Raw genomic sequence first — 24,426 nt, 5'->3', positions numbered from 1 at the left:
GGAAAAGAGGGGCCAGGATGAAAGAAGAATGACAGCTGCAAATGTAGAAACTATAAAATACTAACACTATTAGATGTTCCCAGTAAGCAGTGTTCTCTGCTCACCCTACCCCCAGATCTTCCAAATACACACCATAAGTGCTAGACTACATGGCACAGGATAGAAATGCAGTCGGACTGAGTGAGAGAAATTAGCAAGAGGAAAATGCAGGGACAGTGTTGTGGAAGATTGTGTTGGCTGTGAAGAACATGAACGATTCGAATACAGGGAGAGAAGACATTCCACACAGAGCGTTGAGGCATGAATGAAAGTGTGAGGGTGGGAGCAAGCACACTGAGTACAAAGGGAGATGAAGGGAAACAGCCTTGTTTTAGGGAAGGGGTGGGTGTGTAAGCGTGTGGGGGGGGGGGGGGGGAAGAGGAGGACAATAAGCAGGAGCAGAGAGGAGGGTAGCACATTACCAAGAGCCTTGGTGGCCAAACAAAGGAGTTTGGGCCAGCATGGAAGGCAATAGGGAGCCACTGCAGGCCCTGGGGCATCTAAGGAGCATGATCTAAGCCAAGTTAGGGGAAGTTTCATCTGATAGTTGCATAAGAAGGTAGACTGGAGAGGAAAGAGAGAACTAGGGGCATGCCAGGCAGCTGGGGCAGCCTGACATTATGATTTATCATTTTCTCTCCTCCAGCACACATCCATACTACCCTTCACACTGGCTGAAGTCATCCTCAGGCCGCATTGCTATCCACAGAGGAAAAAAGGTCTCACCTTGTTGGCTCTTGCTAGCCTTGCATATATCAGCAGGTAAGAATTGCAGAGAAAATCTACTTAGACTTTTTCCTTCAGGACTATGAGGGATACTCTAAGAGGGCCTTTATCTTGGGCTAACAGGGATTTAACCATCACTAAATTTTTAGGTAGGAGAGATGTGTATTGTTTGACGTTGATGCCATGGAAACATCACATGCACAAGGGTACACAGGCGTGCGTGCACAGGCAGTAAGTCAGGCGTTCCTCTCTCCCTCTCATGAACAAGTCATCACTGCAAAGCTACACTTGTTACTTTCCCCCAGAGAATATTGATCATTGGTTCCGTTTGCAAATAAAATATTTGGATGTTTATAGCAGCAATGTCCAAATAGCCAAGCTATGGAAAGAGCCCATTCATTGACAGATGAATGGATAAAGACGTGGTATAGATATACAATGGAATATTACTCCACCATCAAAAAGACTGAAATCTTGCCAATTGCAACAATGTGGATGGAACTAGAGGGTATTATGCTAAGCGAAATAAGTCAATCAGAGAAAGACAATTATCATATGATCTCACTCCTATATGGAATGTAAGAAACAAAAGAGAGGATCATAGGAGAAGGGAGGGAAAAATAAAACAAGATGAAACCAGAGAGGGAGACAAACCATAAGAGACTCTTAATCATAGAAAACAAACTGAGGGTTGCTGGAGGGGAGAGGGTAGGGGGGATGGGGTAACTGAGTGATAGACATTAAGGAGGGTACATGACGTAATGAGCATTGGGTGTTATATGCAATTGATGAATCGCTGAACTCTACTTTTGAAACTAATAATACACTATAGTATTAATTAATTGAATTTAAATTAAAAATTTTAAAAAGAAAAAAAATAAAATGTTTAGACGGCCGAATGATCTGACGCATCCAAATATATTCCATCTAAAAAGGCATTTGACTGGTTGAGCATGCTAGGTTTGGCCCATTCCTGTTGCCTGTATTTTTATGGGCTCATTTGCATCAACATCTGGCACTAGAGCTCCTACAGGGCATTTGGGTAATTGCCCGGGGGCTTACAGAACAGCCTCGTTTGAGGCAGGAGAGGTAATTCAAGTAGCTGGCCTAGATTTCATTATTCAACCACCTGGTGACACCAATACTCAGAAGTGCTGCTCAGTGGTCTGTAATCAAAGAAAAAGGCTTGGCCTTCCACCCGATGATTGGAAACCCCCGTTCTGTCACCTTCTTATCCACTACCATGCTCTTGCTCTACTGATAAGGGCATGCCAAGCATAATACCTGCAGGTGGAAGCTAATAGTGATGTTCCTTCTCCAGTCTATACTTACATCAACTGTTCGCATCTGACAATCTGGGTCATCCCCCAATCCCTCCCTATTTGGGGGAAGTTTAACTCAGTATAGGGCTCTGCTAGAGATGGAAGCCAGAAAGAGAACACAATCCAAAAGACTTGGGCTCTCTCAGTGCTTGTTTCATTGGCTTTCACCATCCTTTGTTTCAGAGCCCGTAAGCTTTGTGCCCAGAACTCCGTTGGTGGCTCTTGCCTTACCTTTTCTCCTCCTCCTGCAATGTAGGCACCTCCCACCCTTCTGCACCTCTCCTTCCCTGAGTACCCCAAATCTTTCTTGCTTCTCCTCCTTTCTGGAAGAAAGAAAGCACTCTCTCCATAAATCTACCCCAAGACTCCAGTGATCTATGCTGTTCTCCAGTCTGGGGCCTTTGCATTTTTACAAAGGACACTTTTAGAGAGTAGGTGATAGTTGGGAACCTACTGGCAGTTGATGTCTGGAGCATAGTGTTGAGAAGGATTCTGAGACCTGACCAGAAAAGAGTTTTGTCATCCTTTAGCAGTATCTGCCAAGAGCATAAGAATGGAGAGTGGCAGGATATGTGCCATGTATTTGCCATATCTGGCTTAACCCAAAGGAATAAATCCCTAAAGATAAAATATCTGGAAGCTGGGGTTGGGTAAGAGCATGGATACATCAAGGTATCTTTTTCCTGTTGTTATGTGTGGAGCAGAAGCAAGGTGGTGTCTGGCTGATTATGGATATGAATTTCCATACTTTCGTTTCTTGTGTGGACTTCCATCTGATTTGGTCTTCCTTGCGGAGTGTAACTTTTGGAGTTAGTATATAAGGCAGCATTTTTTGGTCTGTTAACTTTTTCTTTTCTTTTTTTTAAGATTTCATTTATTTATTTTTGTGAGAGAGAGGGAGAGACAGAGACAGAGAGATAGATAGAGAGAGAGAGAGAGAGAGAGAGCGCGCGAGCATGAGTGGGGGGATGGGCAAAGGGAAAAGTAGACTCCCCGATGAGCAGAGAGCCGGACGTGGACTCAATCCCAGGACCCTAAGATCATGACCTGAGCGGAAGGCAGATGCTTAACTGACTGAGCCACCCAGGCACCCAGTCTGTTAACTTTTTCTACCTAAGGACTTGGAAGTTGGACATCGACTGTCACATCTGACTGTTGCCTTTTTATCTTCAGAGACCAAGAGGGTAAAAGACCACAAAAGCCACTGGTATTTTGGGGAGAATTTGTGGTGGCCATAAAGATGAGAAGCAGTGGTGAATAGGGCTTAGCTTGTCGGTGCCTGGACACGTGATCCGACCATGCAGGGAATTAGGGGGTTGGAGAGAGGAGGTGCAATGAGGCGGGGGTCCTGTATGAATGCATCCTGTGTCCATTCAATTATTCATCAGCTCTGGGCACTGTGCTAAGTGAGTGAGGCTACAGTGATGGAAAAGGCACCATGCCACCTTTAGGGACTGTCTGAGAGAGAAGAAAGTGACCAAATAAAGGGAAGACAGAGTGAGGGGGAAGCACAGGGTGCTGTGAGTGCCCAGGAGGGATGTTGTGAGCTAGCTTCTGAAGGGAATTGATGTCTAAGCTGAGACCCAAAGAATGAGTAAGAGTAAGTCAAAAGAGACATGTAAAAGACCTTCAGGCAGAGGGAACAGCATCTGCAAAGGGCTGGAGTTGCTGAGGAGAGGGTTGACCTGGAAGACAGGGAAAATCTGGATCATCAATTCACATCAGTGAGTCCGGACTTTGAACCTGAGGGCTTGTCTGTGGGAAAGTTTTAAGCGGAGGAGAGATATGATGTGGCTTATGTAAGAAAGATGATTGGACTCTGGATGAAGTGTGGCAATTAAAGAAGAACAAGATCGGGACGCCAGTTAGTGGCATTTGTGCTAACTCGGGAGAATTGATGTTAGCCAACTGATGACAGTATCAGTCAATCTGCAAATGGAAAGAGAGAGGGTGAGTGGTGGAGGTGACGTGGAGGTCATCCAGCACTGGAGGCCATCCAGCACTGGAGGCCTGAAGCCTCAGCAGAGGAAATGACATGCCCAGGGTCATAGGGCTGGGGAAAATCAGCACTGGGACTTACACTCAGGGCTCCTATTTCCAAATGCAGTTCACTTTCCACAGTATCCACAGGGCTAGGTATTTGTTCAGCTCCCCATTTGTGCAAAACACACTCTGCGAAATGTGGAGTGGGGGGGGATGTAGTATGCAAAAAAGCTTAACCTCATTTCTATGGTTGATAAACTTCCATGATGTCATGGTTCCCAGCTCTGTGCTTGGATTGGACATTAAAGTGATGGATACAAAGAGCAAAGGAGGGAGGGGCAGAGACCCGTCACCAGCTGGAACGTGACTGGGTGGGCCCCGGTGGGGAGCTGAAGTGGTTTGGAATTGGGACCTCCTTATCCTCGATGAAGTCCTAAATCAGCATTTGGCGCATTAGTCTTCATTTTTGCTAGGACGAAGCAACTACTCCTCTATGCTGCCCCACAGACTGAAGCTTCCCTACCTCTGCCCATCCTTCCCGGCTGTGGGAGCTCGCACTCTGCTGCCTGTTGTCTCTACCCTTACACAAGGCTTTGGGGCCCATGGGCCCTCACAGCCACAGATGGCCAGCAACGAAGTTCCACAAACTGTGCATATCTGTGGAGATGTTTTAGGGAAGTGGCCGTGGGCCAGCTGTTAGGCATGCCAGTTTGGATGGTCAAATAGGGAAACAGCCTAGCAGGAATGAGGTAAAGAATATGGGCCGAGGCCAGAGTGAGAGTGAGCGTGAGAAACAAACATGAGTCAGAAAAACGGCAGTAACTCTGAGCTGGAGAAGCACTGCCCAGCTGAAACCACGTTACAACGACCTAAAATTAGCCACCAAGACCATGGGGACTGCCTTGCATGTGGCACTTGATTTTTGTGATTTTTCAGATTGCAAAATTGGAAGGCTGGCCCGTAAGTGAGAAAATAAAGCTTTGCAAAGTAGTAATAACTGCAAATCTTTCATTTCCTTTGGAAAGCATGACTCACCTATAAATACAGTAGCTTGCTCCCTGCTCCCATCTCTCTCACCTCTAAGCACCTCACCTCACTCTCTCTGAGGTCTTGGTGAGGAGCAGGAAAACAGAAACCTTCCTACAGCTGGCTCTGATTCACTCTTTTATTGAACAAATATTTCCCCTAACACAGGGCTGGTCTTGCTGGGAAAAGCCAAGTGCTATCAGGCCAAGCCCCCGCCTATAGGGGGTTTGTAGTTAATAAAGGGGGAATGAGCCGTGCATTTTAAGAACATAAGATGGGAGAGGGATGACATTTAGCAAATATAAGGAGCCCCAGGAATGCAGAGGAGGAAGCGGTTACATCCAGCTGGGTGGTGTGGGGAGGGCTTCAGGAGAGGTGCATGTTGGATCTGGGCCCAGAAGGATTGGTGGATTGCAGTGATAAAAGTGAGAGAAAGTGAACAACAGAGCATGGTCCCAAGGCCAAGAGAGCACAGATCATGATAGAGCAGTGGTCAGCCCCTCACTGTCACCAGACCTGCAGGTGACTGAGGCTAATAGGAAGTGGTCCTCGAACTCCCCACCCCCAGAGGCTGGCGGCCGACAGGCTAGAGGTTAGGCACAGTGTAGACAACGTGAGGTTTTGTTGTTGCTATTTGTTTCTACAGCAGGGAGGGGAAGTGAGAGCTACAAATAACATGGCGGGAGAATTATGTTGGCAAAAGTCTGTCTTGACAATGGTGCTTAAAATGGATTGGAGCAGCAAGACGTGGGAAGCAAAATAGAGTAAAATAACACACAAATAAAAGTTAGCCGGAATATTCTTACCATGGGATTTAATCCCCATGACCTATTCTTTGTCCATGGTTATGTCATAGCTCCAGGGTCAGCCCACATCTGGGTGCTTAGAGCAGCCTTGCCCCGGCTGCAGGTGGCCCAGGCCTCCAGGACCCTCTTCTCTAAGAGTCTTAATAAGCTGCCCATGTTGTCCACCTATGCAGACTGAGAGGTGACGATACCTAGCCTCCTGCGCCCAACGTCTCCGCCCGGCTCTGCTTTCAGCGCAGCTTGCTGCCCCCATTGCTGACCCACCCTGCTGTTGCCCACTGGTGCCCTGTGTCAGTAGAACGATGTTACCAGCCACTGCAACAGCCCCGGCTGGCCTGCAGTGCCCCACCGCCTTGTGCTCGGTAGACCAGAAGTCTGCGGGTGCTATAGGTGTCTCTGCTAGTGGGTAAGGCATTGCATGCCGAGGACAAGCATCACGCAGATACACAGCTATCACCCAGCAGTGGGGGAGGTATTTGAAACGTCGCTCCTCAATTGCCCTTCCTATGAAGCATAAGAGATCATTCCTTTCTTCCCTACTGTGCTCACTCAGGTGAGCTCCCACATCGAAGCTGCCTGGGCCCTCTGGTATAGCAATCCTCTAAATTTGTGCATCCATTTACAATCACACTTACACATGTACTATACATACAGATATGTTACCTCCAGAATACATTAAAAACTGCCAGAGGGATGCACAGAGCTGAGTTCCCAGATCAGCTCCTATTTCCACTCATGCCTTATGGTGATTTCCTGCCCAGAGCCCCTGTTACTCCTTGCTGGGTATAAATACAACCTTCATCTGGGGCCATCTAGATGCACCATAGTTGCACAACCTTGAGTCTTGAGATCAGACTCCCAGCCCCATTTTCTACAGAAGTACTCCTTAGCCCCCGGGTAAATTAACATATGAAATAAATATAAAGATGCCACACAACCGCCCCCCCCCCCCCTTATTATCAGCATTTGGAGCCTGGGTCACCCACGATGCAGACTGGAAACAGGTGAAAGCCGAGGAGTGGGGAAAGGACATGGCTGGCTGCCCTCCCCATGCCTCTTGAGCAAACCTCAGTTCCTCTTCAACCAGAATGCCTGTTGCAGAAATTAGAAACAATACCAACCTGAAGAATGATACCTTGGTATCCACAGCATGGAGGGCAGCCCTGAGACACACTGTGGAAGGAACAGAACAGGTTTTATGGATTAATTGGCATGCCGTGGGCAAATGAGAAAGAAAAATCAAGGGCAAGTCTATGAATTTTGGGCTGTTGGACTGGGAAGAGGGTGGTTGCACTAAGAGAAGCAGAAAAATAGTTTGGGGGTATAAGTAAGAGACTCCATTTAAAATCCCATATCTGGGTCCCATTCTGGTTTAATTGGTTTGGCATATGTCCTGAGCATTGGGATTTTTAAAGCCCCCACAGCAATTCTAATCTTCAGCCAAGGTTGAGAACCACTTGCCTAGAGGAACTTCAGTTTGGACATTCAGACCTGGCCTTCCCAAGAGAGGTGGTACAGTGGAGATCCAGGGAGGGAACCCTCCTGGTGGGATGAGGTTGCTGAAGAGAGAGAGAGAGGGAAGAGGGGAGAGACGGAGTGGGGGGGGGGGGGGGGGGGAAGAGATGGGGGAGAAGGGGGAGACAGGGAGAGAGGGAGAGACAGAGAGAAGTGGAAAGTGAATGCAGGGGCAGTGCCCTCATCTAAGGGGCAAGAGGGGCAAGGGGGCAACCAAGTAGCAAAAAATGATCAGATCGTAGAAAACAGAGAAGGTCCAGGAGTCATCTTTGTAGCTTAAAGCTGGCGGTGTCTTCGACGTGCCATTGCTCATGTGTGACTGGGAGCTCTTTGCAGGGAGGAGTACGAAGCTTGGGAGGGCAGGTGAGCAGAGGAGTGACGTGGGGGTGCGTTGCAAAGGCAGCGGTAGGCTCAGTCCCCTACCTTAAGGAATCACCAGGTCCCAGCCATTGTTGCCGACGTTTTCATTGTAGGAAGTCTGCTAACTTGTTGCATTTATTGACAAAATGTGAATCCAGGTTGTGTTTGTCTTCTGGCCTCAGATGCAACTGTGACCATCGTACATGCTTCTGTAGGAAGTCAGCATGAAAATACGGGGCCAGGGGGTCCTTTAATTCTATTATTCTGCTGGGCTAGGGAGATACAGCATGAGTGTTAGCACTTAGAATTATATGCAGAAAGCCCACAAACCCCTTGTTATTTACTAGTCCCTAACCCACAGACTTCCACTGCTGCTGTACTGTAAGACACAGAAATTACGAATTTTATGATAACCATTGGACACTACAAGAATTAGGAGGAGAAAACTATAAAACATTAATTTTGGGCTGCCAATCTGTGCCCGCCCAGCCTGACTCACATAGATTCACATGGCAGACAGCTCTAGAAGGACATATAAAATTGCTCTCTAGGGGAACTGAGGGACAGGATTATTGGCCTCTTCAAAGTATTAATGAAGTGAGCAATAGATTAAGTAGAATTTGGAAGGCCATGGGTCCATCTCCTGGGTTTCAGAGGCTGCGGTGTTCTCGGTGGATCAAGGAGCTGAGAGCTGTGTATAGTAGCCATTGAACAGCAATTAAAGGGAACCATAGGTGCTGGTAGAACCGTCCCAAAGAGCCATTCATTTAAACATCTACAGAACTTGCCATCTTCCCGGCACTTGGAAAACAGATGTGCATGATCGAAACAACCCCTGTCCCATGAGTAAATTCATGCTGAAGGAAGTATGTGTCATAAGAACCCAACCGAATGAGGGTTACAGGACCTTTGGGAAATCTTTTCTAGAGACATTGACTTTTTTTTTTATTATTATGTTATGTTAATCACCATACATTACATCATTAGTTTTTGATGTAGAGACATTGACTTTTAAGCTGAGACTTGAAGCATGAGTCTGGTCCCACCAGGCACAGAGCAAGGAGAAGTGGGTCTTGGGAAGGGAAACAGTCAGAGGTGTTCCAAGCAGAGACAGCAGCATGAATGAAGGCCCAGAGCTGAAGAGATGGGTTCATTTAAGAAACATAGAAGGATCCAACATGGATGGGCTGTAGATCTGAAGGCGGAAAGGGGGGCAGGGCAAGGCCAGGTAGGCTGGGTATTTTCCTAAGGCATTAGTGGGGATCCCCTGGAGGCAGGGGAGTGCCATGAGCAGATTTCTCTTTTGGAAAGATTGCCAGATTACTAGTAGCCTGTGGTATGGAAAGTGGATTGAAGGGTGCAAGAAAGCCCAGCAAGTAGACAATTATAGAAACCCTTAGAGATGAAGAAGCCTGGAGTAGGGTGCAGTGGACAAACATTTAGATGTGGTTTCATGGGATCCTACATGGGGCTGGGGAAGAGCTGACATTGACTAAGATCCCCCCCTGCTCAAGCTCTCTCTCTCTCAAAAAAATAAACAAATAAATCTTAAAAAAAATAAAAAGATGTGACCCCACCTGAGTATGAGCATCTCCTCACCCAGGCCTCTCACTGGCTGCCCCTCATTAAATAATTGCACTCTTGCCTGATACTGTTATTTGTTTATATTACTTTTTTGCTGATACTTAACACACCTATAACTTTCTCTGCACTTTTTCTGTGAAACTACAGACTTCATTAACTTACCTCAGGAACTTTCCTTTGTGGAACCTTATGCTGAAGGAAACAAAAATGAAGTAAACAAAGAGAAACTTTCCAGGCCTCTGGGGGAATGTCTTTATTTGCCGACTATCTTATATAAATGTGCATGGAAACTAGGAAGCCCTAATTTCTAGTATATAAAGTAAACAAAGTGAGCTAATTAAAACAATCCATTTGGAGTGCATTCACATCTCCTTGTTAACCCCAAATTCTTAGCCCTAGCTCCTTGGGGATTTACTTTCTGTCCCTTATACCTTTCTTGGCCTGTCATGAGAAGCAGCCATGCGAGAGACATGTGCTATGGATATCCTTCCGATGTACATGCCCATGGAATGCGCGTCTCACAGAATTCCAATGTTGATCAGAATAAGGTAAGGGAGCAAAATTTCCGCCCAAAATGTGTCTCTTTGGCATGAGGACTATTTTAGACTCATTATTTTTAAGAAACAGAAGGCTCAGAAAGAAACTTTAACCTTCCCCCAATTGCCAAAAAGAATTTAGATGGGGTTCTGCCCCAGGAACATAGGTATCACCATAGATAAGCACAGTGAAATATGAAGTAGGTGAGGTAGACAGGGAGGAACCTAGCAGAGTCTGTTTACAAAGATTTTCTTTCTTTATTTATTTAGAGTGTGTGGGGGGTGGGGAGGGGCAGAGGGAGAGAGAGAGAGAAAGAATCTCAAGCAAGCTCCATGCCTAACATGTAGCCCAATGCAGGGCTCTATCTCAAGACCTTGAGATCATGACCTGAGCCGAAATCAAGAGTCAGATGCTTAACCAACTGAGCCACCCAGGTGCCCCGAAAATCTGTACACATGAAACAGGAAATCCCCATTCCTTCCTTCCCACAAGCCCTGACAGCCCCCATTCTACTTTCTATCTCTATGAATTTGATGACTTTAGGTACCTCATATAGGTGGAATCAGATAATATTTGTCTTTTTGTGGCTGGCTAATTTCATTTAACATAATATCCTCAATGTTCATTCATGTTGTAGCATGTGTCAGAATTTCCTTCTTTTTTAAGGCTTAATGATATTCCATTGCATATTTATACCACATTTTATGTATCAGTTCATCCATGGATGGACACTTGGTGCTTCCATGTTTTCACTATTGAGAATAATGCTATCAACACAGGTATACAAATATCTCTTTGAGTTCTTGCTTTCAATTCTTTTGGGTATATACAGGGAAGTAGAATTGCTAGATCATATGGTAATTCTATGTTTAATTTTTTGAGTAACTGCCACACTGTTTTCCATAGCAGTGAAACTGTTTTATGTACCTACCAATGGTGCATAAGGATTCCAGTTTCTCCACAGCCTCTCCAACACTTGATATTAGCCATCCTAATGGGTGTGAAGTGGTATCTCTTTATAGTTTTGATTTGCAGTTCCCTAATAATAAGTGATGTTGAGTATCTTTTCAGGTGTGTGTTGGCCATTTGTATATCTTCTTTGGAAAGATGTCTATTGAGTCTCTTGTCCATTTTTAATTGGGTTGTTGGGTTTTTTTCTTGCTGTTGTTGAGTTGGAGGAGTTCTTTGTATATTATGGATATTAATCCTCTACCAGGTATATGATTTGAAAATATTTTTTCCCATTACATAGGTTTCCTTTTTAATTTTTTGATTATGTCCTTTGATATACAGAGTTGGCATCTTAAACTTCATACCGTTGGTGCCTCTCTTGCCTCACTCCAGTCCTGACCCTCATACTAGTCCTTGTCTCTTCCACGAACATTTGACAAATCTCAAGTATTTGAAACAACCAAAAGTACACTTGGATTTCTGAAAGTTTAATTAGGCTCAGAATTTTATTCTTCCCTCTGAACTCTTTTGATAACCCGAGGTATCCAAATTTGAATGTTGTTTCTGAAGCATGACCTAGCCTATCCTAATTGTTACAAGGGATAAGGAGCCTCAAAGAAAGGTTGCTAGGACCGCTCTGTGCCATCCCTAAGAAGAGAGAAGCTTTAGAACTCTTATTAAATGATCACAATGGGCCAGGCACTACTTTATTTCACATGTGTTAACTCCCTTAATCTTGATGACAGCTTTATAATATGTATGCTGTGTGCACCCCCCACTTTTCACATGAAGGCAGGGGACAGAAGGGCTGAATAAATTGCTGAAGGTAAGATAGCTAATAGGTGGCAGAACTAGGATTTGTATCACAGAAGGCTGGTTCCAGATTCTGTCCTCTTAACCAATTATAAACTTAGTTGATACATCATCTTCCCCATATTTAATTTTAAAAGTTATTTCAGATTTTGGCATCTTCCAGTGCAGTTGGTTTCCAGCATGCTACATTTGCAGGCTTTGCTTAGACATCGTGGCTCCTCTCCTAGCATTTCTTTTCCTTCTCTTGGCTTCCAGAAATGACTTCTATGCTATCCTCACATGAGCAAGATCTGAGCCTCCTGTAAATCCATCCTTTCCTACTGAACACTTTATCCACGGCTATATTCATGAGCTGAAATCAGGGCCGACAGTTAAACCCCTCCTACCTCTAAGAGGCATATTGTAATAAAGCAATAATGCTCAATCTCTGTCCCTCCTACTCCAACAGACTCAGAGGGCTAATGAAAAGCCACACCTGACTCTTAGGTACAGAAAAGCAAACCCCACTTGTCTGGCTGAGAGCCAGTGAATGATGCCATCTTAGCAGGTTCAATGTCTCAGCAGGTCATACCTCTCAGGGAAAGGAATAATTCATGTCCTCACATACTCTCTTTGGCTGATGATGTGTTTGATGTTCTCCCATATTCTTTCACCAACGTTGAATTTTAATGGATTAGGTAAAATAGCCAAGCCCAGCTTATGAAATAGGATGTCTCTTTGAATCAAATCTATTTATCCAGAAAAGAATCACTTCTGTAGGTTTGTGGAACACCTCAGCTGTTGACAAATGATCCCCATGGCTTCTTTTCATCTGCTTGGGCTCCAAAACCCCACTGATCTTGAGGATAAAATGGCTCCACCACCAAGTCACCCCCACCATCCTAATTATTGTGACTTGTCATTTTCTGCAGGGTCCTATGGATCTACTCTGAGACGGGTACTTGGGTGTATCCTGTGTTTGCCAAACTCAGCCTGGTGGGTCTAACAGCCTTCTTCTCTCTCAGCTACATCTTTAGTGCCGGCATCTATCTACTTGGAGAGAAGCTCAACCACTGGAAATGGGGTCAGTTTGTTTCTCTTTTACCTACAGAAACATGCCTTCCTTATACTTTTTCCACTCCTCCTGGAAACAGGAGGAACTAGTCCAAGAGCAGAAGTCAATGATGCTTAACGCCTTTGTTCAAAGGATTCAGACAGGTCCTGTAGGCAAAGTAGGCAAAGGGAAAGCCTGGGGGAAGTTTGAATTTTCTCAAAGGATCCCATCAAATTATCTCTCCTCTTCCCCCAAACGACACCTCATTTAATTTCAAGGCTAAAAATAATCTTGTTTAGCGAGCTCAGGACCCAGAGAGCAAGGTGTCATCATCCCCAGCATGAAAAAAAATGAACTCAGCTTCTTCCTCCCATAAGTGAGGGACTGAGGGATACAAGCTGTTACATGTCAAGGTTTCCTTTTTTGAAGGATAGGGATCCAGATGACCCTCTTTGTTCTTCCAACATCAGCAGTGCCTTCCCAGATGCTCTCCCATCCTTCTGCCATTAGGTTGCTTCTCAACCCTTAGTAAAACTTTTACCAGATAAAATCACATCCTATACTTGAGATGGGAATTCTCATTTAAACAGGGTCTTGGGCAAAGTGAATATGTCAGCAAACTAAGCTTTCTAATTATAGGTAGCTGGAACCATGTTGCTTCTTAAAAACAACAACAAAAAACAAACAAACAAAAAAACAAAAAAAGCTTAACTCAGATGATTTTAAAATGGAAGATTTTATTCTCCTCCTTGCTTCTCCCACCACCCCCACTCACAGAATATTATTTTGTTGGAAAAGTAACCATCAAAAAGTCAGGTTGCAAAATAATCATGATTTTTCCCTCCCCAAAGGGAAGTGCAGGAAGCATAGCCTGATTTTGTATATGAGGAAGCAAGATCAACATACAGTCCCCCACATCACACGCCCACATGCCATTCTGTTCTATCAAAATAGAAACGGCCCAAGTGGCATCTTCTGCCCAATCTATGAACTGGTGTGAAAACACAAGCCCATGTACCCAAAAACAACAACAACAACAACAACAAAACAAACCAACAACAACAACAAAAAAAAAACCATGACAGTTTCATAAGAGTGTATATTTCTGAGAGGAAAATGAGACCCTGGAGAAATAAGCATGCCACTTGGCTTTTTCATATGTTTTCTACTCTTGGAGAATGTAACTGGTTGGGGAAATCTCAAAGGCACTATCCTTGAAAGCAAACACTTAAAACACGGAATACTAAAATTTACTCCCAAAATCAGAATTCCAAATCACAGGAAATTATCCAGAGCGGAGAAGAAAAAATGTGTTGACATTTCAGATGTGTTGACATCTAATTCTAACTAGTTTGGCTCCTTGAAGTTCTTGGTAAGGTTTTTGATGCCTTCCCCAAATCTATATAAAAAAAAGGAAGAAACTAATCCATTGGAAATTTGCAGAGAAAAATGTGATTATTCAGAGCTTATGGAACAATAACTTTTTTAACAATTGTATTGAATTCAATAATGATTAACTTCTAAGTTGTTACTCTACAGTGACTTTAAGACATCCGCTGAATTAAAAAAATTTTCACCAAATTTAATATTATTTTCAGCACAAAGCTCTTTTAAATAACCTTCATTGGTTAAGAGCTACATCCAATTTTTCACTACATTTAGGTCCCAATGAGCAAATAGGCTAGCATCAACATGTGGACCCACACACGTGCACATACGAACATTCCTGTGAGTGACAGACACACACGTAGGTGGCCGTGCATTCCTCTCTTCCGTCTAGATTTTTAAATCCTTAAAGAATAGACTGGGCCAAAAGTCCTATATAGCATCAGAATAGGATCATAAATGGGTTAAGTTCTAAACAGATCATAATTACAAATGGTCTAGTAAAAATTAAAAGAGAAATTAGATCACTTAACATCCCAGTTGCAGTGAACATTTTAAATTGCGTAAAACTAAACAGAGCTATCTATGTGAGCACATTTTCCCATGTCTTATTCTGCTTAAAACACTTAAAGTCTTCCCCAGTTTACAGATGAAAGTCCAAACTCTTGGAATGACACACGAGGGGCTCTGTGAACCAGTCCCTGCTGTGGCTTTTGATCTCCATTGTCTAAATGTGTGCTCCAGCAGAACCACCAAATTACTCGTTTTCTTTACACATTGATGTTGTTCCTCCCCACCATGGTCTTCAGTCTCTCACATCCCCCAGTCTTTGCCTGTCTCACACCATCAACTCACCTCTTCCAGGAAGCCTTCTATGGTCTGCATGGAGATACGTTTTTACACAAGACTCTGAGTTCTGTAAGGGTTAGGAGTGTGTCTTATCCATCTTTGACACTCCCCTTTCCATTAGCTTATTCAATCAATGCAGAAAGAAGATATCTAAGGACTCTTTTCTTTAGGCATTAAATGGGACTTTGTACACAGGGCTTCCGGAGACAGTGGTCAAGGAGTGACTATGATGATCGGAGATGAAAGTATTGGGCAGAGAGTTTAAGGATCATAGATGGTGATGCTATGGTATACTGGTTGGAGAGCTGTTGAAAAAGAGATGAGTGTTAGGGCAGGCAGTGCAAAATATGGGGAAGGACACTGGAATGGAAATCAAGAAAACCAGGGTATGTCTCTCACCTGGCTACAAACCAACCATGTAAGCTGTGTCAAAACACTTCAACTTTTCAGTGATGGGATGACCTCTAAGTCAGGTGACCACCTGTGCCAGTCTGCCTAGGACATTCCTGGTGAATGCTGGCCATGCGAGTGTGCATGTAGTTTAGCATTGTCAAGGCATGGACATTCAATCGTGTGCTCCCTCTCTCCCTCCCTCCCTCTCTTTCTCTTTTCCTTTCTCTTTTTCTCCTTTTTCTTTCTCTTTTTCTCTTTCTCTTTTCCTTCCTTCCTTCCTTCCTTCCTTCCTTCCTTTCTTCCTTTCTCTCTTTCTATCTTTTCCTTAATAAGACACAACAATGCTGACATCAAGACATGAGTTCCTCAGAAAAAGAAACACAACCCACAGGATATATCAGGCGCAAAAAGGAGCTAAGTGCCAGGCCCCCATGGCAGGGCCTCTTCTGGGTAGGTGTGGCTGGAGAGGCAATCAGCTTATCTCTGGCCCACTACCCCTTTGCTAACATTCCTGAGGGACATGTGCCGAGAGTCAGGCTAACCTTTGTCAGGGCCTGCGACCATAAATCCTTTCCACCCTAACTAGAGTTCATCAGATGAAAATTCAAGTCTAACCAAGTGACTTTGTGTCTATGGCTTGGACAGGAGGACATTAAAACCTTCCTTTAATACTATTTTCTGTAGACCAGATTTTTTTTAAAGGGAGATTTCATTGCTGAAAGCTGCTTAGAGGCCACCTAGTCTACCTCTTTGGTTTTACCCATGAAGAAATTTAAGTTTTTTTCTGCCTTGCACATTGTCCCTGATCATTTCATAACAAAAGACTCTTATCAGGAGATGACTCCACGTGTATTTCTAAAGCACGGTCCTACAGGAGCAGCATTTGGTCAATAACAGAAATATATCTCCTTTTTGCCTTTCTTGTCCTAATTTCATCTCTCTTAGCTCAGAGTCCACATTGGGTTATTGCTTCTCCTTTCACTGCCTCTCTTCCCACAAGGATTTCTCCAGCCAGAACCTCAGCTCCATCTCCTTCCTGCTACGTCTGCACTGAAACTTTTACTCATTCATGTTCAAACCTCATTCTTCTAACACCTCCTATCTCCCCAACCATCTGCCTTCTCACCCTTTTCCAAGCCAACCCGCGGAAACTAGGCAAATGTTCTTCAAATTTTCAGTTCAAAGTCTAGCAGCAGTAGCTTTTGTGATTGTAGATACAGAGGTGTAAATCTTTGTGAATAAAATGTTTTTACTTACTCTGTTTTCTGACTATTGGAATAATAAGGAATATAATTACATATGGTATCCATAGTGATGTTGATTAAAAGAATGAGTTTGGGTTTGTTTGTTTTTTTTTTTTTTTTGCCATGACAGCAGAAAACGTTTAGATCTTGCACAAGACAAACATTAAATGTTTGGCCTAAAATATCTTTATTCCTTGGTACTATCTAACAGAGGATAAAGAAAGGACTAAAATGAATGAGGGGTGGACTTAGCTCCCTAACTGCCAACTAGGAGGCATTCCTAGGGAGAAATTGCCCTGCCATGAAGGAAAGAGGGATAACGAACAACGCTATTTCCCAGTCAGAATATGAAATCCATGTTGTGAACTTTGAGTAAGATAAGAAGATCTATTACTAAGTCAACAGCTCCCAATCTCCAGCCATGTATTGTGGAATCAGAGTCAGAGATAAATTCTGAGGACTCAGAGAAGCCTAGAGACTGCTCAGCTCCAGAATTCAGGACTAAGGACCCACCTCCCACCTGCTAGAAACAAAAAGAAAAATATGATTTCTGTGATGTTCACACCACCTAAGTCACTACAGAAGAAATGACTGTTGGAAGTCCCAGAGACACATTTTGGGACGATGCTTTCTCTAACGTATTTGTGGGTCTATGGCAATGTCTTAGTGCTCTGTCTAGCTGCTTAGTGTTGGATGCGGGAGACTCTGATCCCGGGGAAGGAGTCACCTGCTCTCCTCCCACAAAGGAACTTCCTGTCATCACTCCCACTCCTGGGCTCGTTCTCTCTAAGCCTTTCGGTATCTGTTGTGTTTCTTCAATGGAGAAGGACCCTCCAATCCTGGGCACCTGGGTTGAAGGATGTGGTTATGGTTACAGTTACACTCGAGGGGTTGGGGTTGGTAAGAGGGTTTTAGGAGCCTTCAGAGGGACTGCAGGGGCAACTAAGTTGAGAAGTTTACGTTGCTCAAGCTCTTGAACATGAAGGAATTAATGCGTCATTTGGCTGACAAAGGATTTATTATGGGCAAAGAGTGTATGCTTCAGAAAAAAGAAGGTTCTGGGTTTGTACTTAGAGACCTAACATACAGAAGACCTGATGGGGGAGGAGAGAATCCACATCAAAAATGAAAAATAAGTGAGAGCATAAATGAAAACGACATGAAGCCTATAAAGCTGGATAACTTAGTAAGGCTTCCCTGGAGTGAGTGAGGATATCTGGATTGATGAGTAGAAGAAGGAGAGAGAGGACTGTCCTTAAAAATGTTGAGAGACATGAATATAGGATGGCCCCAAGGGCTGTGTAATTAGGAGTCGGCTCTCCTCGAAAATCAGGGTGATGAAGGAGACTTCAAGTCATCAGTAACTACAGCCTATGAGAAGTGGAATTCTAGCAAAATAAAATTAGTAGAAGACATTGAAGGGCATAACTGATGGACAGGGGTGGGATTTGAAGGGTGAAGCATGAAAGTAGAAGCATGAGGTTGCTGTGGCACCGAGCCAGAACTAACAGGCCTCTGGAATGGGCAAGGAGAGGCTGATTTGAGAAAAGTTTTCAAAGTAGGACTGATAACATTTACAACAAGTGGGAAGGATAATGCACTAATGAAGTGTTAGAAATTTCAGAGCTTATGCAAAGATTTATGATCAATAAATAGAGAGGTACCAACTTGTTGGCTGAATGAAGTCATTCTAGAAATCTAGGGCTATAATTTCAGCAGAAGAAAACCCTCCTAATGAGCTTACTAAAATCTAATCAATATGCCAGTACTCCTCCATTCAGGCTGTTACGCTGATTTGGGGAGAGGTCACGGAATGAACCTTAATTAGGTGAATCTCCACTCTTCTCTTTCTTCTCTAATTTGATGTCTCTTCGTCTCCATTTGCACAATCTCAGAGTTTGTTGATGGATTGTGTGTAGCCTGTAAATGCTTGGCCAAAAACAACCTCAATCAGTGGCTCACATTTGACCTGCAGAACCCCGTGAAGGCAAATGGCACCATTGGTCAACAGGCTAGCTGTGAGCCAAGAACCAAGTGGAGACAACAGAGTTGCTTCTTGTCCTTTCTGCAGAGGTGCTAGGTTTTCAGAACTCTGCAAAGTACATCTTCTTGCGTTGGGCTAAATGTCCTTGACTTTCTACTGTCCCAGGTCAGGGTGAATGTCTACCCTCACAAGAATACCCATTAGGGAAACCCTGAAGTCTGATGTCTCTCTCTGTTCTTCATCATACAGGTGACACAATGCAGCCAAGGAGAAAGAGGAAGTGATCACAGGCTGTTTTCCAAGAACAAAGGAGGAAGAAAACATGAGATTTTTTTTTCTTTTCTTTTTTTTTTTTTTTTTCTGGTTGGGGAGATGGTGGAGCAATATAGGAAGGTAGAAAGGACAGGGAATGATATCTAAATTTTAAAATAAGAGGGTTTGTGAAGGTAGCTTAATTTGGGGACTCTTCGTTTTTTTGCAAGGTTTACTGGACATGCCAAAAACAACTGTTGTCTCAGAATCTGTTACCTTTGTCTGGCCTCTGTGGTCAAAATCTGGCCAAAGGCCAAGGAAACTCACATAACTCGGCTTTAGAGAATGTTTAGAGAGAGAAAGGGATTTGGGATCACCAAAACTCTTCACCTTACAGAGGAGGGTGTTGAGGACCTAGCTGAGAAGTAATCTGCACGAGCGCCAAAGAACTAGTGTCACAACCAAGATAATAGCATTTGTCCCCCAGATCTTCTAACTCCCAGTCTTGTGCCATTTTGAATGACCCTAACTTTCCTAAAAATAAGTATTTTTGTCAACTAGCTATTTTCATGGACTGCTCATTGATTTTGTTTTCCTCAGTCTAGATAGAGATGTGGGGAGATGGGTGCTACCAAAGTCATCTGTCCACCCGATAAGAGAGCAAATTAACTGGGGCAATGAGAAAGTAAGTTTTAAAAAATATGGGGCAATTTGCCCCTCTTGTGAGCAAGCATTTGGGGCAGGTCCAAATGTGGGACTTCGCAACATTGTCATCAAAATCTCTTCCATTCGAATATTGGTTCATTCATCAAATAAATGTACATCTTACCTGGGGAGTAAGTGATAGGATGTGACATGGCCATGAGGACCCCTAAGAATGCTTTGGCACAAATCACTTTGCTGAGTTAGCTTATGGTTTAACAAAGCTGATGGCTAGGTGATTAACAAGCACATTCATGAACCCTGCTTTGATCTTCCTAGTGAGTTTTTCTGGGTCTTTATTTACAGGCACATTTTGTAAAGAACACAGATGATAAGGGTCTACTAGTGGGTAAGCATGGAGTCTAGCGGTGCTTCACCAGGTCCATGTGGGCTGGGTGTGGACAGCAGAGTAAATTGTACTTGGGTTTCCCAACCTAGCACCATTCAGGAGAAATCTGGTAAAAATGGGTACATGTTGGTAAAAATTATTCCCAGAACCACATCAAACCTTGATGGCTCTATGACTGGCCACTGTGCCATATCTATTCCAAGACCAGAAAACCTCAGAAATACCAAAAATGGTCTTGAGTTAGAGAAGAGGGCAGACTGCCACAATAGGGCAGGCAGCCCCGGGAAGCCTAGGACAGGCACCAAGAAACCTGCTGTCTTCCTAATCCTTTATCTACTAATATATAAATATGAGCCGCAAGTCTTTTTTGGATTGAACTGGGAACTCTATACCTGCTGCTGCTTGAGTGCTCAGAGCACCTGGTCTCAGAAGAAGCCCAGAAGCAGTTGTCACAGTGGAAATTCCCCAAATGCGAAGCCCGCAGGGGATCACCTAAATTTTCCACACCCCAAAGATGACTGGGGCTGCATACTTCTCAGAGTGATAGTAAGCTCTTGGCTGGGATGAACCTGCTGAATTCTATTTGTGGCTTCACTGTCCCTGGGACCAAATTAAACCTTGATTTCTGTATGACTGACCATGATGCAGGACCCATTCCAGTGCCAGAAATACCTGAGAACCGCCTCCCATTGAGCAAATATACAAGACCACCTCCTGGCTCCCGGTGCTGCTAGAGCTTAAGAAAGGAGAAGCAACAAAACACCTGCAACAAACACGAAATACACTAAATAAACATTCATTAAGAGGTTTGTAGGATTTGCTGCCTACAGAAGGCTAGGTCCTTAGTGGTTAGAAGACAATACCAACCACATGGGGAAAGAATCAGCAATAATATTTGTGTAGGGTCATGTAATTGACAAACTCACTCACCCCCATGATCTCGTTTTATCCTCATGAGAATCTTTTAAGTAGAAAATGTATCGCGTCCTCATTTTCCAAATGAAGAAACTGAGTTTCTGATATTGGTGTGCCAATAAATGTTTAAAAACCAACTCACCAGAAAAAGGAAAATTGTAAGGCCCCTATTTATAGTGATTGCCCATTCCGTGGTGGGAACATTCCACCACAACCTTTTTCAAGCTACCAACAGGCCACTGAAGGCAGAGCTGGGAAGAGATATGCATAACTATTTGGTCCTTGAAAGGACCACAGGAGTTAGCTCTGGTATGTCACTGGCCCAAGGTCACACGCGTGGTCAATTCCTAAGGCCATCTTCCTATCTCTTGATTATAGAACAGAGCAGTAACTGGCCATCTGAAAGCATTTACTTAACAAAGCAAAAATGTGTGTATATCTGCAAGGCTGGACCGAAGGTGGTGGTCAGGGGATGCCAACTTGATGGAAACTCCCATCCACAGAGGCAGAGAGAGGAGCACCTCCAATGCCTCGTGGATTGGTCCCTACATTCTAGCGTTGCTATCTCACATGTAACACCAATTTTCAACTTGGGGCGAAGACTTACCCTGTTTGCCTAAACAATCCATTAGCCCCCATCCTCTCCTCAAATGGGTCATGCATTTCTCAAGCTATTTTCAGCTCCTCTGCACCTACTCGCTTGCAATACTTGTCATAACAGGAAGTTAGTTGCATATACTGTAATCCCCAAACACGTGGCGCCTGCACGCGGGGAGTGGGAGGGGGCCAAGGGAGGAGTGGGGAGGCCAGGCTTCCCAGAAGGCCGCCTGGCTGAGCCCTGAACCCATCCCAGGTCTGGGCCTCTCCCTCCCGGACCCAAGTGTCAGAAACCAGAATCCTTACCCAGACATTGTTTTCCTCTCTCATGCAGTTGGTGGCTCTTTTTCTTTTCTTTTTTTTTTTTAATAAAGCACTTGAGTAGGCAGCAAAGCCAGTCAGAACTGTTTATTTATAGCTGTGCATTTTCAATGCTGTATAAATTAGAAATCATTGCTGAATGAGGCCCGCGCCCACTCACACACGCAGGGCTGCTACCCGCGGTCCTTTCACACAGTTTGGCTGTACGGTCTAAAATGGGAGAAAATGACATGCTCCAAGTCAAATGACGAAGTCACAGCTAAACTGCAAAGCAGAAAACCAGCAATTATTTTTCCTCAGCACAATATGGGGAGTACGACAGGTGCAATTATCCAATATTATTTAACAGCACCAGTTTGTGGTGTAGGGAGAAAATAAAGGTTTCCATGTCTCAGAGAGGAAAAAAAAGAGAGAGAGAGAAAGAACCTGCCTCCCAGCTCCTGTTTCTGTGGATTAAGCTGTGTTATGTAAATTGAAACTGGCCAGGATTCCAAAAAGAGAAGGGAGAAGCACCTGGCTCCCTCGCCCTTTCTCCCCAGAAGCTCACAACCTGTGTCATCAGGGACTTCTGAGAAAAAGCCCCTCACCTTGGGGACCCTGACTGTCCTCCTCTGTGGCAGCGATTCCGGATAAGACTGTGGGCCAGGCCAGGTTTGCAGAGGTCCCATCCCTTAGACTAGGGAAACCCTCTCCTGCACTGGCTCTCCCCCTCTCCCTCGGCTGCAGATGGGGTAAAAGAGCAGGTGACCCACAGGGAATAATTTTCATCCTCTTAAGTGCCCCTTGTTTTGGCCTCCAGCATGATTTTATTCCTATTTCCATTAAACTGCTCTCCCTCCCTGAAAAGACTGCTATTTGTCCAGCAACTGTTACATAAACAAGTTGTTCTTCGTGGCTTCTGACTTTCCTGGGCGCCACTTCCCAGTCTTCTACAAAGTTCCCTCTAGCTCTCTGAGGCACAAGGCTCATTCCCTTCTCTACACCCCAGAGCGGGCCATACCTGTCCCACCCAGCTTTGCATCTCTGTCCGTCATCCAGCCTCTTGGCTTCTGTTCCCATAGCAGTTGGGAAACTGGAAAGAACATGAGCTTAAGAACCACAGCAGATCTGAACTCAACCTGACTCCACCCCTTGCTACGTAATTAGAACCTGGTGAAAAGAGTTTACTTTTCTGAGGCTTGGTTCTTTAAAGTCACATGATAATACCTACCATGAGTAAATAAGATTATTTAAAGGAGTGGTGGCATCCAAGATTCTCCATTCCACCCTGCTTGACTGCAAGCTCACTGAGACCAGGGGCTACGTTCAGTTGTTTGTATCCCCAACAAGGCCTAGCTCTACACTGTGACAGAGTACTGGAAATATGTACAGAGAATTGACTTAGGGGTTACTTACAGCTTCTATTCTATAGGCTTCATCACCAGTAATCTTCCCCCTTTCCCAGAAGCTGAGATTGTCAACATGAGAGCCACCATTTCACTGAAGATACTCTCTCCATGTTAAATCCCAGAATCCTATTACCAGTGATGATCAGGTTATAGTTTCGTGGGACCTAGCAGTGGAAAGCACATTGACAGAATGAAACATAGTGCAAATAAATTTTGATAAAGAGGAAAAGCAGCTGAGGAATGGCCTGGAGAATAAAGATTGCATGCAGGTGGAGCTCCAGATTGGACGACTGGATAGCCCTGATTACCCCAAAGAGCATCTACAGGGTACTGATCCAAATCAGGAAGACTGATCCCCAAAAGAGAAGTGGGGGCAGGGGGAGCACTGAAGACAAATCCCGTTTACATCAGAACTTATTTTCTTTTAGGTTCCTGCTCTGCCCTTTCTTAGAGATGATAGCTCTTATCATCAAGGCTTGGTCTAGTCTGACTCTTACTTTTTCTTAACCGAGACTTCTTCAGCCACTTCCATGGTCTGACTGGGACCATGGAAAGGGTCTCTGCTCTTACTGCCACTCCAAATATCTTACAAATGTACAAAAAATCCCTCACCATGGATAAAGTATTACCCTGGACGTGGAGAGACCCATTTAACACATAAATGAGAGAGGTGACCTGTTGACTTACACTCATTCGTATGCAATGATCAATGAAGGATATTTGATGACTTGAAAGCAAGTGTTTAATAGGGGAAAAGGTATGCTTAGCAGAGTGAAAATGAGGATATTGGAAAGAAAGAAAAAGGTTCAGAAAGGGTTAGCTGCAGACTTCAAAAACAAACCTTGCCTCGGTCACAATGTTTTTACCATGTGGGTGGCCAAGAGATAACTCCATCCCACTAGGGAGCTAATCTATGGTCAGTGTACCCACAAAGAGAGCTAGACAGTGATCTTGGCCACTGGTGGGTCAACAAAATTCTGCATGCCTTTGGAGGAGTGGAAAGAGAAGGCACAGCTGTGACATGCCACTCTCGATGTTTCCAATCTTGACTGTCTGGCCGGCACTACAGGAATTTCAGTTTGCTCTAGAGCTGGGGAGAGAAGTTAGTGTTGGATTGTCACCATTCTTAAAAAGGAGAGGAGGCAGAGCAAAGAAAAAAAAAATGGATTCCATTGGTTCTTGAAGAGCTTCAACTGGATTGAACTTCCCCAAGATCCCTTCTTGTTTTTTGTTTTTTGGTTTTTTTTTAGATTTTATTTATTTGACAGAAAGAGAGAGAACACAAGCAGGGAGAACAGCAGAGGGAGAGGGAGAAGCAGACTCCCTGGTGAGCAGGAAGCCAGATGCGGGG

The 24,426-nt window shown here is 44.3% G+C and overlaps 1 protein-coding gene across 1 annotated transcript in view; it reads left to right on the top strand.

The window, feature by feature from the left end:
• The window catches only part of ADTRP (androgen dependent TFPI regulating protein), a 59,092-nt gene extending 38,186 nt beyond the window's left edge, over window positions 1-20,906 (top strand). The window contains exons 4-6 of the mRNA XM_032425002.1: window positions 686-801; window positions 12,574-12,725; window positions 18,801-20,906. Of these exons, the coding sequence (XP_032280893.1) occupies window positions 686-801; window positions 12,574-12,725; window positions 18,801-18,835 (303 nt within the window). The 3' untranslated portion in view covers window positions 18,836-20,906. The remainder of the gene's footprint in view (window positions 1-685; window positions 802-12,573; window positions 12,726-18,800) is intronic.
• The last annotated feature ends 3,520 nt before the right edge of the window (window positions 20,907-24,426 follow it).

The sequence above is a fragment of the Phoca vitulina genome, unplaced genomic scaffold (assembly GCF_004348235.1).
Source record: "Phoca vitulina isolate PV1807 unplaced genomic scaffold, GSC_HSeal_1.0 scaffold31, whole genome shotgun sequence".
NCBI lineage: Eukaryota > Metazoa > Chordata > Mammalia > Carnivora > Phocidae > Phoca > Phoca vitulina.
This window is presented reverse-complemented; position numbering and strand designations above follow the sequence as displayed.